This window comes from Papio anubis, chromosome 18 (genome assembly GCF_008728515.1).
Source record: "Papio anubis isolate 15944 chromosome 18, Panubis1.0, whole genome shotgun sequence".
Lineage (NCBI taxonomy): Eukaryota > Metazoa > Chordata > Mammalia > Primates > Cercopithecidae > Papio > Papio anubis.
This window is the reverse complement of record NC_044993.1, coordinates 52,520,260-52,535,348: the sequence shown is the minus strand read 5'-3', so window position 1 is coordinate 52,535,348 and position 15,089 is coordinate 52,520,260. Positions and strand designations below refer to the sequence as shown.

Here is a 15,089-nt window from a genome sequence, read left to right as displayed (position 1 = left end):
TGTTCACTTGAACAACAATAACAAAATGCCAGTATAATCTCAACGGTGGAAAATAATGGCAAAAACGTAGAGAAAAACATGCCAAGTATATACTACATACCAAAATATTACCGACATACAGTGGAACATTATTCAGCCCTAAAAAGGCAGGAAATTTTGATACCTGCTACAACGTGGATGAACCTTACAGACATTAAGCTACATGAAATAAGCCAGTCACAAAAGAAGGAATATTGAATGATTCCATTTAAAAGGAGGTACCAAGAGTAGTCAAATTCATAGACACAGAAAGTATAGTGCTTGTCACGGCTGAGGGGAGAGAAAACGGGAATTAGTGTTTATTAGGTACAGAGTTTAAGTTTGGGAAGATTAAAAAACTTGTAGAGATGGACAGTGATAATGGTTACATAACAATGTGAGTGTACTTAATGTCACTGAACTGTACACTTAAAAATGTTTAAAATGGTACATTTTGTTATGTATATTTTATCTCAATTTAAAAAATACCAATGGTTATCTCAGTGATAAGCCCATGGATGATGGTATTCTTTCCACCTCTAGCCTCTAAATTTCATGATGAACATAGTTGCTTTTATAAATGACAAGGTCAATTTAACCTTAAAACAAAAAGAAAAACCCTTCTAAGTCACTTTAAAGACACTATAAAAGTGTCATGCACTTGTATCCCAGCTACTCTGGAGAATGAGGCAGGAGAATTGCTTGAGCCCCGAAGTTCAAGGCTGTGGTGTATGATAATCACATCTGCGAATAGCTACTGTACTCCAGCCTGGGCAACACAGCAACAGCTCATCTTTAATTAAAAAAAAAAAAAAAAAGGAGTTCACAATCATTTAAAATAAGAGAGAAGCTAGAACCTCAAGGAACTCTATCTAGCAAAACCTTAAATGGGGAGTGCAGGTTAGGTAAACAAAGAGCAAATCCTCAGTTCACCAGACCGCTATCTGCACATACCACTCCCCAATCAGTCAGCTACCTACTGGATGACCCCACTCAGGAAGAGGAGGAAGAATGTTCATTTATTTGCTCTTGGGCAGAGAGCCAGAGGATGGAAACTGCCCTCACAGTTGGCACACTGCCTACCGGAGGGGAAATGAGGCTCTCAAGTCAAGTCATCCTGTCACAAGCAAACCCGTCTGAAGGACTCGCCAGCACAGACACGCGGCCTCTCACACTGCAGACCTGTGTAGTGCCCCCCTTGCATGGTGCCATGGTGATTGCACACAGCATACAGGTCATAGATGTAGTCCTCAGGGTCCCTCCCGAGTCCATAGGGCCGTCTCCACGGGGACCAATGGGATGGCAAACTCCAGCTGCTCTGGCTCCTCTTAACCACATGAGGTGTCATGTCCAGGCCAGTCAAGGGGAACTTGACCATGTTCTGAAGTTTCATGCGCCTGTCTCCTTCCTGTTGCAAGAAGAAAAACAAGTTCTGGTGATATTTTAATGCAAGCAGATGGCAGATCACTTTAGGGGGACAATGTGGATCCTATCAGATAAAGCAGTGTGAGTTACCTATCTGACGTTTCCCAAGACATACAAAACAGGGAAACAGATGATAGTTTTAGCTATCTAGAGGAACAGGTTTTAGTATCAGCTAAGGTGGAACCAGTGAGGATCCATATGGGGGGGTAAATGAGTCTTCCTCTATAAGTCTTCCTTTCCTTATCTGTTAAAGGGCTTTAAAGCGTTTGACTTACAAAAAAAATGACAATATCAGGTGGCTCTTCCTGATACCTCTGTCAAAGAGGTATAAAAACTAATGAGGTGATGGCTCCGTGAAGGGCAAACCACAGTGCCTGGCTCAGAAGAGCCTCTCGATAAGCAGCGCCTATTCCCCTCCGCCTCCTCCAACAGGCACATCACAAGGCAACACTGACTCAGCTTAACATATTCTCTCGGTGGCAATCTTTGGTAATCTGTATTTTCCATTAAACCTGTAAGGAAATGCTTTGAAATCCATCCATGAGTTGAATAGATATTCACTGCGTGTTTCCTGTGTCTATGGGAACTTTAAAAAATTAACCAGGCATAGATATGCCCACCGTAAGGAGCTACATAAGGGTCTGTGAAGGGAAGAAAAACGTTCCTGAGAGGAAGGGACGACGGGTCCTGGGTGGTCAGGAAGGCCAGCCTGAAGAATCTGGATCGTATCCTCTGAGGCTTTTATGGAAAAGGTGATGTCACCAGAGTTGTGGGTGAAGAACTGTGTAAGCAGTGCACAGAACATGTTAGAAATAGGAATAATGGAGGTGAAGAAATCACTTAAAAGTCATTGCAACAGTGACCAGCTGAAAAGCAACAAAATGTCTAAATCAGCACGGTGACAGCAAGAATGGGGAGGGGACACACAAGAGTCGATGAAGAGGCATGGCCATGCCTAGATGAGAGGGACAAGAAAGAAGTCAAAGAGGACACTGCAGGTTTACGCCTGGGTTGCTGGAAGGGTGGTGACATGCCTTCAAAAGAAAACAGAAAGCCCAGGAAATTACTCTATGTCTGGGGAAGGAGACACAGCAGGCTGGGATCCAAACCCTCAGTCAGTTTTACACCTGCAAATCCCAACAGAATACACACTGGGTGCCAAATGCCCACTCTTCACTCCCATAGGAGCTGAACCTCGAACCTCTGTGTGAAAGCCCCAGAGCTGGGGACCATGTGTGTGTCGCCCGATACCTCCACCTCCTCAGACAGTCCTGAATATCTCTCCATCTCTACTGCCACAACCTATCCCATCCACTAGCAGCCCACCCTGGATGATGGCAAGGGCCTCCTTCAGGTCTCCCCATCTTCATTCTTGTAGCCTCTAATCTGTTATCTACAAAATAGCCAGAATAGTATTTTCAAAATACAGATTTGGTAAGGTTGCTTCTCTGCTTATAACCCTTCATCAGAATCCTACTCTGCCCACAAAGGGTTCCTTGGACAACCAGCATCCACCCACGTCTTCCATCAACTCCCACCACTGCCCACCCCTCTAGAGTGCCTGCCCACCTGGCCTGCTGCAGGCTGTGCTTTCCCCACTGCCGGGCTTTGCACACACTGCTCCCTCTGCCCCCGTGTGGGAGATCCCTGCTTCCAACTCACCTAGTAAAAGCTTGCTCATCTTTCAGATACAAACTTAGAGCCAGGCCTCGTGGAGTCCATTAATGTTCACTTCCCATTTACCTCTTACACTAAGACTGTCTAGACAATCCTAACCTCAGGGAATAGACAGCCTTTTTGGAAAAACTGACTCACAAAGCAATACAATTCAAAGCAGATTTTCTTTGTATTTATTTATGACTCATCTCCCCAACCATACAACAGCTCCTCAGGAGCAGAACACCCATTATTACATTAGGTAGAAATAGAATTCTACCTCCCCCAGAAAGGATCTCTACTTAGTTCTTTTTAAATCCCAGAGTACACTTTACAAAATTTAAGCACAACATTTACAAGTCAAGAACAAAGTAAAATATCTGCAATATGAACTAAAATCAAATTTTGCCTTGGGAAAGAACAAAACATTACCCTAAACACAGGGGCAAAAAAAGTGTGTCTATAACATACACAGACAGGACTCACTGGATCAAACAGGTATACCAAAGAGCCCCCACAGAGCCCATCAGCAAGTGTCATAAGAAACTTGTCACAGCTTGTTTGTTCCTGAGGATAGACAATTTCCGTACCTGCCGAAATCTCTTTAGATGTATAATAAGCACATCAGGCAGAGTCCAGAGGCTTAATGTAATGCTTCCCTGCTGCAGCTGCTTACAGTGTGGGCAACGCCAGGCATCATCGGGGGCAAGCTGAAAACAGAAGCATGACTCCCGTTAGGCACCACTTAATGCAAGACTGTGTTACGGCTGGACTAATGCCTTAGCCAGGGCATGGGGCAACTCAAAATCTCTCTGGAAACTACAGACGCTGGGCATCAATGGAATAACACAATCAAAAGTGGCCAGAGCTGGCACCCAAACTCTAAACAGATTCTGGTTTGTTGAATAGATTATCCCTCAAAGAGGAACGACTAAATCAGTAAATACTGTATAAACGTTAAATATGTTACTTTCTTTCTTTCTTTCTTTTTTTGAAAGAGTCTCACTCTATCACCCAGGTTGGAGTACACTGGTGTGATCTTGGCTCACTGCAACCTCCATCCCTCAGGCTCAAGTGATTCTTCCACCTCAGCCTCTTGAGTAGCTGAGACCACAGGCACGCACCACCACGCCCAGCTAATTTTTGTATTTTGGTAAAGATCGGGTTTTGCCATGTTGCCCAGGTGCTCTTGAACTCCTGGGCTCAGGCGATCCGTCCACCTCAGCCTCCCAAAGTGCTGGGATTACAAGCATGAACCACTGCGCCTGGCCAGATGTCACTTTCTATGTGCCATGTACTGCTCTGGATACTGGAATTATTTAGTGATCAAGACAGATGGAGTATCTGCTCTCATGGACCATACACTGTGTCAATTCTGTCCCTCACCTCCTGTCCTCCAGCCATACTGGCTTCATTTCTGTTTGACAGTCTTGCCAAAGGGCCTTTGCTTCCTATTCCAGGACCTTTGCTTCCTTTATTTACTTGTTCCAGTAGACTATAAACAGCATGAAGGCAAAAACGTTGTTTATGTTGCCCCCTGCTACTTCTCCAGTACCAGTATGATACCTAACATGGTATGTACTCAACAAACACCTACTGAATGAATGAGCCCCTGTTAAAAGGTATCTTGCTAGCATTCTAGATCAGTGAGATGTTTTGTGGAATACCAGTGATGCCATCTAGTCGATCTGCTCATCCATTATCTTTGTGCCATTATCAAACATCTCCAAAGTCATTTAAAAAAAAAAAAAAAAGCTAAACAGGGCAAGGTGCCATAGAGAACCTATAGTCAACCAATTCCAAAGCCAACTATTTCATAATTGAGTGCAAAACTGGGGGAAACAAAAAAAAAAAAAAAAAAGGAAAAAAACCAAACATGTCTTATGAAAAACTATTATTAACTATTATTAAAGGAACTAGCTAAAAACAGTGTGGGGGAGAGAAGACTCAGTGGAAATACAAAAGCTATTTTCAAATACTCGAATAACAGACAAAAATAAAATTAGGACTTCTGAGTCATAACAAATTTAAGAGACAGAACAATTATTAGCTGTAGTAACCAGCAGACATATTTCAGGTTAACTTCAGTTACCATCAGAGCTATCCAGAGAAAACACAATTTATCCGTCTTAAGGAGGCAAACACCTCATAACAAAAGATATTCAAACTCAGGCTAAGCAATCACCTATTTGAAATTAAGTAGAAGAAGAACCCAATCACTAGAATAAAGGAGTTTTAAAGTCTCCTTCAATCCTGAAATTGTATGACTCCCTCTATTTAAGAGTGAAGAGTTACAACTAGTAGTCACAATTATGATCCTAGATATCAATGCAAGGTTAGATGAACTCCAAGTACTCTGGTCAATGTTTATAAGGTGCATAAAAATCACACAGGCCTGGGCCCCACCCATAGAGGCTTATTTATCCATCTCTCTGTCCATCCATTCATTAAACACTTACTGGGTCCCTACTACCTGCAAAGCCTTGCTGTCTACTTTCTGGTCTATATCTATGCTGTTCAATATGGGAGCCACTAACCACCATGTGTCTGCTGAGCACTTGAAACATGACTAATGCAGTGAAGGAACTGAATTATTTAATTATTTACTTCACTTAATTTTAATTAATTTAAATTTAAATAGGTCCTGGCACCTATGTTCTTAGTATCAAAAAGTCAAGAATCACTGTTTAAGTTACTAAGGAAAAGATCTTGAAACTTCTAAATTGAGAAAGAAAATCATCAAAACTTGATCATTAACTATGAAAAAGAACTAACTATGAAGGTTCATTTCCAGAGTATTTCAATTAATCAAGGTTTTCTAGAAACTTATGACTTGTTGTTGAAGTCCTAAAAGCAATAGCACTAAGATGTTCATTACATGTGCAGACTTACATATATGCAAAATCCTGCAGCGACTTCTGGGGCATGATTTGTTTCTCCACTGTCATCTTGCCATGCCCCACTCCCCACTGCCCTGAGCAACCAAGAAATGCTGCCCAGCCTCTTACCCGCTCCTCTTTGGTGTAGAGTTGGAAACACTGGGATAAAGTACAGGTTTGAGGCTGATGATGACGCTCCCTTTGCAGACGAACACTTTCTGCATCAGGGATATACTCATCTTCAGTATTTGCAAACAAGCTGCAATTAGGGGGAGAAGCATCTATCAGAGAATGTATTGCAAAACAGAAGGAAAAATACAATTACGGCTTCGTGAAGTGACTACAAACTTATAACTAAAGGGAAAAAAAAATCAATGTGTAAGAAAACAAAAGTAGTGACCAAATTTTTCTATATTCCAAAATGTTCTTGAAAAGTTCTCTGTATACAAAGTTATTTCCAGAACTAACTTGGTTTTTCTGGGTTTGGCCATGAACTGTACTGGTTAAATCATATATTCCTGTCCTTTACACCTAAGAACATGCATCTAACATCGCTTCCTAGAATTAATGGGCCTGTAATAAAAAATCAAAGTAAATTGAACCTATATAGTAATGAGTATACAGTTTCTCTTTCAGCAGTGAACAAATGTTCTAAGGTTCTGGGATTGAGAAGAGAGAATGTACAGGAAAGGAATAATAAACTGCTTAAATAAAGGGTTAACAACACACCTGGATACTTAGCTAAAGAGAAGAGAGATTTAGGTTTCGGCTCATTTAACATATCCAAGGTGTGCTATAAAAATGATAATTAAAACAATGTTTCTATAAATACTAACTTTAAAAATACTCACAAATCTCTTGTCTCCTTGTCCCATTCGACTACTAATTTCACATGAGCGGTGCCACCTGGTCCACAAGATTTTAATGCCCTGTAGAACCGGGGAAGTGAAGAGGGAAGCCACATATTATTTTCTAAACAAATGATTTTACTTAATGTGATTATGTCCTACCTGAAATCTTAATGTGATTAATGAAAATCTTCATCATAGTTCCCCATCAGAAAAAAGTTTTTGGCAAGACCACTATAACCACTGATTTAGTAACTACATGACAACTAAACTGAAAAACCCTTAAATTAAAAAGCCCAATATAGTATTAATAATAAAGAGGTGGAAGAAATTTAGTGTCATTTATGAGGCTGCTGCTGATCACACTCAGATAGTCATTATGACCTTCCCAACTTCTTGCCCAATTTTTCACCCACCCAAATAGACACTGGACGGTAGTCCCCCGGGAACAAAGTCGCCCCTTGCACCTTTCCACCTCTCCACCAACATGCCACGCCTGCTCTAGACTGCACCCTTCTTCCTCCTTCCTCCAAATCTACCCCCCTCGCAAGTTCACTGGCTCCTTGCCATCTCCTGGGAAATCCAGAACTCAGTTATTACCCATCTTATCTTGTTTATGTTGTGCAATATTTTGGATTGTTGTCTAATCTATTAACTCTCATCTCTAAACCCAAACAGTGAGCTTTCAAGCAGGACCATGTTGTATGCTTTTTTAGAATGCTGAAATACAGGCACTACAATATTTGTTGAAAAAATCATTTTATTATAATAATTTTTATTATAAAAAATGTGTTTTCATATGTATATTATATATTCATAGACACACAGTGTGTATAGATGTATATTATTTTATTAATACAATAGAGTATTATAAATATAACAGATTTAGCCAGCACAGAGGTAGCAGAGTAGAGTGACTAATTCTGCGGGGCAGGTTGCGGGGGGTGAGAGGATGAAGAGTATAAAAAAGGGCTTAAAGGAAAGGGATTACAGACAGAAGAAACCACACATGCAAAGCACGCGTATAAAATAGTATCGCCTGTTCAAACAATCGTCAGTACTTTAATGCTGCTGAAAGTTTGGGATAGTGGGGAGAGGAAGAGCAAGGCCTGACAAAAGTGAAGTAAGCGGAATTCAAACTGTGAAGAACTTCTTACATTGTGGAACACGGGGTTTATCTTTTATGCCACAAGTTGCCATATAAGGGTTTTAAGGAAGAATGTAGCCTGATTAGAACGTTACTTTACAAAACTTCATTCCTGGTGAATATGAAAGTGTTATTTATCTGCAGTCCTAGGACATACGTTAATTTGCTTTCCTAACGCAAGTCCTCCAGGGCTTTTCTTATTTCAAGAAAGATCACTAAACATATACCCAAGCATGAATCAAAAGTAAAATAAGTACTTAATTTCAAAATGAGCCTAAAGAACCTTGCACACTTATGTGGAAATTATATCAGACATCACTTGAAATCACAAATGAACATGTGTGAGATTCTAAAAGGTAATTTAAAAAAATTTTTTTTTTTTACCTTTCTACTGTCGGGTGGCATAAGGGCTGCTCCTCCTGGGGCAGCAAGTATGTTATTCCAACAACACTGACCACACGCAAGCTGAATGGACACACCTGCATCAGATGTTAGATGAGAATTAAGCCAAATTTTTTTTCAAGGGCATCTGTTTCACAGTGGCATTTCCAAAACAGATTAGAGTTTCAGTAAACTGTTTATTCTGCAAAATGCTTCTCTATAAGATTCTATAAGGTTGTTGAGCCACTCTAATACACTTTAAATATGATTTACCCAAATGCGATTTACATATCAAGTAAGTCATGCAAGACAAGTAACACATTGCTTTTACTAAACATCAGCTTAATGGTCTTCCACGGATACCTTAACACAGTAATAATTTTTAAAATATACAGATAGACATTCTACTAAACCCTTCCAAGTTGTTCATGTATTAACGTTTTTAGATAAATATTATAAAGGAATACACGGCAGTTCAAGGAAAACCTTGCAATGACTAGCTCTTTCATAAAATGAGGGATAAATTCTCAGTCCTGGAAATCCAAACACAAGAAACTCAAATTTCATTGTAATGCTTGTTTCCTCACTGAGTATACACCCATGCTATGCTGGAATATCAAAATGCTTACAAACCTGAATGCAAGCCGTGGGCCTCAAGAAATACTTCATCTTCTCCAAGATTTCCTTCTGCAGAAGGTCCCAAGCTATTGTCTTCTCTAAGTGCAGCACAAAAGGCAGTCCAAATCTAACATACATCAACAATGTAATCACCTTAAAAGTACGGTAATTCCTTTAACACTGTTATCTTTTGTTCTTGATCTCTTAAAATGGAATCACGATATAATTGGCTTTAGGACAGTTCTCAAAATAAAACAAACAGGAAATGTAATGGTAACTCTTCATAATGAGATGAACAGCTTAGATTTCTAAATTAAATTTAATAGCCAATACACCAAAATGGCTTCTAGGGGCGTATGGTACTAGGACAGCAGGTGGCAATGGGGCAGGATCAGTGAAGATGGGGAGCAGAGGGGGTGGGAGTGGACATGAGCCTGGCAAACAGTACACGTCAAACCCATAAGGGGTTGGGTGCCAGAGGACTAGATAGGGCTGGAAGGTCTCACAGACAGGCAGCCACATTCTTGAGTCTCTGACAACAAGGGAGGCACTGGCAAGCATGTGACAGTGAAAGTCAGTTCCAGAGCTGTCTATGTCCCACAGAGTCCAAGCAGTACTGTGGTTCTTGGCCTCAGCTGCATAGACCAAAGACCAAAATCACCAGAGGAGCTTTAGAAAATAATGACGCCCAAGTCCAGCCCCCAGAGATTCTGATGAAATCAGTTCGGAATGTGATCTGAACACTGAGATGTTTTTAGGGGCTCCCTGGGTGGTTCTAATATGCAGCCAATGTTGAGGACCACTAGCCTACCCTCAACTCTCATCCATGCCCAATCATTCAAACCCGAATTCCCTGAATGTGTCCTACTCTCACACATGCATGGCTTTTTGTCAGGGAACTCGCTCTGCTTGGAATACCCTCCCCATCCTTCTGAGTCTAGGCTGTCACCTGCTCACTCATGTGAAGACCCAGTGGAGGTATTCTTTTCCAGGAGGCACCCTGTTGGCTTGTTTCCTGTGTATACTGTGCTATAAACAATGCCTGCTTATTGTTCTGCCTCCACCAATAGGCTGTGAGTTATTTGATAGCAAGCACTGTGATGTATTTATCTTAGTAGCACAGACAGACCATGTCTAGAAAATAGAAGATGAATGAATGAATGAACAAATGATCTAACAGATTAACTCTGACTCAGGCCCAGAGGGAAGTAGAGGTGCTAAGATCACCAAGAAACCAGTTTCTAAGAACTATCAAACTATTCGCTTGTAGTGGTGCTTAACAGTGAACCAATCTGCCTAAAAACTACTGTGATGCGAAATGAGTTACAAGCACATGTAAATCACCCAACCATATTTTTTAAAAATAATGACTTCACTCTTTGAGAGACTAGCATCATGAAGGGAATTCCACAGGTTCTTTACTTCATTCCTTCTGTGCCTGACACACACCAACCTCCTCCTAGTCTTGTGTGCATGTACTGGGTGTTCCCTCTGCAAGGGATCCTTTCTCCTCATGTTCACACAGCTCACTGGGGCTCAGCTTGGCTGCAGTCTCTACAGGGACGCCTTCCCTGACCTCCCTTCCTAATGTAGTCTTGCCAGCCTCCCACCATCACACTCTATCATTCTAGTCTGTTTTAATGCCTTCAACATGGTACAGACTGTCTGAAGTTAATGACGTCTGCTTGTTCATAGCCGGTCTGTCCTAGCTAGGATGGAAGCTCCATGAGGACACAGACCCTGCCTGTCTTGTTCCCTGCTGAATCCCCAGTGTTTAGAACCATGCCCAACACACTGTAAACACTAAAATACCTGTCAATGAATAGCATAAATATGCATATCAACACATTTTACATTTATGTTATTTACTATGCAAGGAACTTATTTCAAAGCAAAAATTTCAAAGGCTAACATAAAGGTTCCCCTAACAAATGTTAAGAAACACCAAGTCATTTCTCCTTGAAACATATCTGTCTTTTGTTAATACTCAGGTTACATTCCTACTGTGACACAGTTACTTTAAAAGATAGTATAAAACACCCATACACTCTTACAGAGGGCATTAGACAAATTTGAGAGAGATTTCTGACTCCCAAATTTCTGACTTACAAAGCTGAATGAATGTGTGGTGCCATTTCTCAAGATGGGAAATACTGGAGAGCCAGTTTTAAAAGGAAAGAAAATGAGTTCAATTTGGGACATAAGACTGAGGGACATGCACCATCCAAGTAGACATGTTAAGAATTAAAAAAATAAAAATAAAAAAGCTGTCAGGAAAGCAGCTGGAAACGGGTCTAGAGTCCCAAGAGGAGCCTGAACTGAAAATACACATATGAAATGGGCCTTTAAAAACTAGATTCCTGGCCAGATGCGGTGGCTCACACCTATAATCCTAGCACTTTGGGAGGCCAAGGTGGGTGGATTGTCTGAGGTCAGGAGTTTGAGACCAGCCTGACCAACATGGTGAAACCTCGTTTCTACTAAAAATATTAAAAACTTGCTGGGTGTGGTGGCTGGCGCCTACAATCCCAGCTACTCAGGAGGCTGAGGCAAGAGAATCGCTTAAACCTGGGAGGCGGAGGTTGCAGTGAACCGAGACCACACAACTGCGCTCCAGCCTGGGTGACAGAACGAAACTCTGTATCAAAAAACACACACACACACACACACACACACACACACACAACAACAAAAAGAAATCCAGATTCCTAACTTTACTCTCCCCCAACCAATGCCCCAAATCAGGTCAACTTGTACATGTATTCTTTCGAAATATCAGAATAAAAAATTAAGTACTAAAAGAAAGAACTTTTTGCCCATGCTTTTAAAAATGTTTGAAAATACTGAACTTTTCCAGTCCAGCTACTTACTGGGAAATAATCTGGTTCTCACCTTTTCCCTTGTTGCCCAGTGCAGGCTCGGTTACACACCAACAGGACAATCTTGTCGCTGCCTGCTCTTGAGGTGGACGAATCCATTTTCCCTTGCTTTGCTGCTGTTTGTGTAGGAGAAGACAGTCTATGATAATCCAAGCCAAATTTCAAGTGGTTTAGGTTGTTGTTTAAATGAATTCCTGAAATAGAATAAAAACAACTCATTTTATCTCTTCAAAATTATTTTTATTCACTCATTACGAAGAAATTTACCCAATAGAGAAAATTTTTTTAAAAATTGTCATTATGTAAATTAAACCGCAATCAAAAAAAGAAACATCCTACTTAGATTACTCATCTAGCCGTGAGAGAATTTCTTTAGCATCCATTATTATTTCCTTTAAACTAGTCTTACCTACCTTAAAAACTGAAAACTAAAACTGCACTTCAGTGAATGTTAGATACAGTTTTAGAAGCGCATGTGTGCTGAGATGATTCACCAAGAAAATTTAGTGAGGTCATGCAACCAGTAATCAAACAAATTTTTAAAAAATAAAGATGAGAATATGTGGAATGCTCTTCAATATTCAATAGCAGTTTCTTCTCCCTGATTAAAGAGCCAGACTTACAAGAAATAAAAGGTAAATTACATACTACACCTACTAGACTCAGAGCCATCAGGAGAATCTTCCAACTTGGAATACAATCTACTAGACTGGATCAATCCACATTAAAGTTAACAAAAATATATGTTTGACAGGCACAGTACTGATCCTCCCAAATGCCCCAAAGCAGAGCTCCCTGTCAATCCAAGTACCCAGCAATTCAGCACCCAGCACAACCTCAATAAATGCCTGACTAAATACCTGTTCCTTCCTCTAATCCTTTGGAAGTACAGCCTAGGGAAATGACGCCCCAGCTGGAGAATAAAAGAAACCCCTCCTACCACCACCATAAATAATAACACCACCAGAAAGAGAATAAAATACAAATGGCCTACACAAAAGTATTTATAGCAGAATGCTGGCAATAACCTCAATACTCAGCAATCTAAGACTCACTGAACCTATTAAGATACCTCAACATTATAACAATTTAAAATGATAAGTACAGAGTTAATACCAATATAAATTCCAGATAGAGTTTAAAAAAACAACACACACAAACTAGAAATGAGAAAAAAGCTGACTCTTTGTCAAGCCATTAGAGGGAAGAAGACTTTTTAAGCTTAAACACCATAAAGAAATCAAAAGGAACAGGAGTAGATCTCACTTCATAACCATTTTAAACTCTGGTATGAGAAAATAAAAATAATAGATATCTGAAGTTGAGATAATAAACTCGTTTCCCAGGTTCTTGGCAGAGGTAAGGGTGGGAAGACCTGTTCTCCTAGAATTGATGAGGACTCCTGACAAGATGAGGGGATGCCACGTTGTCAACTGCACAGAAATCAAGCTCTGTTCAAACTGTGGACCCGCTTACTGCCAGCTGTGTGAGCTGGGAGTGGTTACTTCATCTCTAAGTCTCAGCTTCCTCGCTGGTAATGTGGGGAAAGCAGTAGCCTCATTACGTATCGAACAAAACATCTGAGAAGGCCTTAGGATAGAGGCTAACGCACACTCAATAAGGCAGTCTCTGGCTAGAATACAAATAACCTTTGATTTCACCGAATTCACTTATAAATAGAAGCTCAGTGTTAACTCTAAGCAACTAGAGTGGGAACAGGGTTTTGAAAAACTTTCAGTTGAACAAACATTACCTGGGCTCTTGCTGCATATTAAGAACTATACTGCACTGCTTGGTATAGTAAGATAAAGCAAAATGTGGTCCCAGCTCCAGAGAACTTCACAGTGTGGTGGGAAGGACAGAAAGGAAAATAGATCATTTCCACATTACATGCTGGTGTGAGAGATTAACAGAAGTTACTATAATTGAAGCCCAGAAGAGCAGGAGTTCGCCAGCCAGCCTGCAGGTAAAGGGAGTGAGGAAAGGCTCTCTGGACAAGATAATAGGTATTTTTTACTATAATGCAATAAAATTAGGAAACAATCCAAACAAAAACACATACAGGGAAATGCAACAACTGGAAAAGAAAGAAAAACAAGCACCTGAGTCAAAGAAGAATAAGTGAAATAATAGACTATCTAGAAAATATTGTAAATATGAGTAGACCAGAGAAAACTGAATTGTAAGCTGGCATTGTAGAAAGCTGGCCAACCCAATATACAGGATCACCAAAAGAATCAGAAACTGGAGGTGCCAGAGGCCTCTGGAAGTAAAGGGTGAAGTAAAAGAGGAATTAAAATAAGGACTTTCAACAAGAGCACCAAGATCATTCAATGAGGACAGTACAATCTCTTCATCAAATGGTGCTGGGACAAGTAAATATTTACTTGCCCCAGAATGGAGTTTGGTCCCTACCTCATACAATTTATAAAAATTAACTTAAAATGTTTCAACAACCTAAATGTAAGAGCTAAAACTACACAACTCAGAAGAAAACACAAGGGTAAATCTTTATGACCTTGGATGTGGTGACGGATTCTTAGATATGACAACAAAATTATGAGCAACAGAAGAAAAAATAGATTTCATCAAAATGAAAAACTTTTGAACATCAAAAAACACTATCAAGAAAGAGAAAAAACCCAGAGAATGGAATAAAATACTTGCAAGTCATATATCCCATAAGGGTCTAGTATTATACAACCTTACAAAGAATTCTTACAACTCAACAAAAAGTGCAATTTAAAATGGGAAAAAGACTTGAATAGACATTTCTCCAGAATATATAAATGGCCAACAAGCACATGACAAGATGTTCATCATCATTTACTACTAGAGAAATGCAAGCCAAAATCTTAATGAAGTAACACTTCACATCCACCAGGATGGCTAAAATCAAAAAGATGAAAAATAAATGTTGGCAAAGATGTGGAGAAATTAGAACTCTCATCTATTGCTGGTGGAAATGTAAAACAATCCAGCTCCTGTGGAAAACAGTTTAGCAATTCCCAAAAAAGATAACCATAGAATTATGATATGATCCATCAATTCCATATACCCAAAAGAACTGAAAACAGGTATTCAAACAAATACTTGTACACAAATGTTCATAGTAGGACTATTCATAATAGACAAAAGGTAGGAAAAAAACAAAAGCCCATCAATGGATTAATGGATAAAGAAAACGTAGTACATGCATATGTATGTATGGAATAATGTTCAGCCATTAAAAAGGAAT

General features: G+C 40.0%; 1 protein-coding gene across 1 annotated transcript in view; it reads right to left on the bottom strand.

The window, feature by feature from the left end:
• USP31 (ubiquitin specific peptidase 31) overlaps nucleotides 1–15,089 on the bottom strand; it is a 103,741-nt gene that overhangs the window by 17,642 nt on the left and 71,010 nt on the right. The window contains exons 7-13 of the mRNA XM_017953253.3: nucleotides 11,865–12,045; nucleotides 8,988–9,099; nucleotides 8,358–8,452; nucleotides 6,830–6,907; nucleotides 6,108–6,237; nucleotides 3,690–3,809; nucleotides 1,201–1,426 (exon numbers count right to left, since the gene is read on the bottom strand). Coding sequence (XP_017808742.3) covers nucleotides 1,201–1,426; nucleotides 3,690–3,809; nucleotides 6,108–6,237; nucleotides 6,830–6,907; nucleotides 8,358–8,452; nucleotides 8,988–9,099; nucleotides 11,865–12,045 — 942 coding nt within the window. The remainder of the gene's footprint in view (nucleotides 1–1,200; nucleotides 1,427–3,689; nucleotides 3,810–6,107; nucleotides 6,238–6,829; nucleotides 6,908–8,357; nucleotides 8,453–8,987; nucleotides 9,100–11,864; nucleotides 12,046–15,089) is intronic.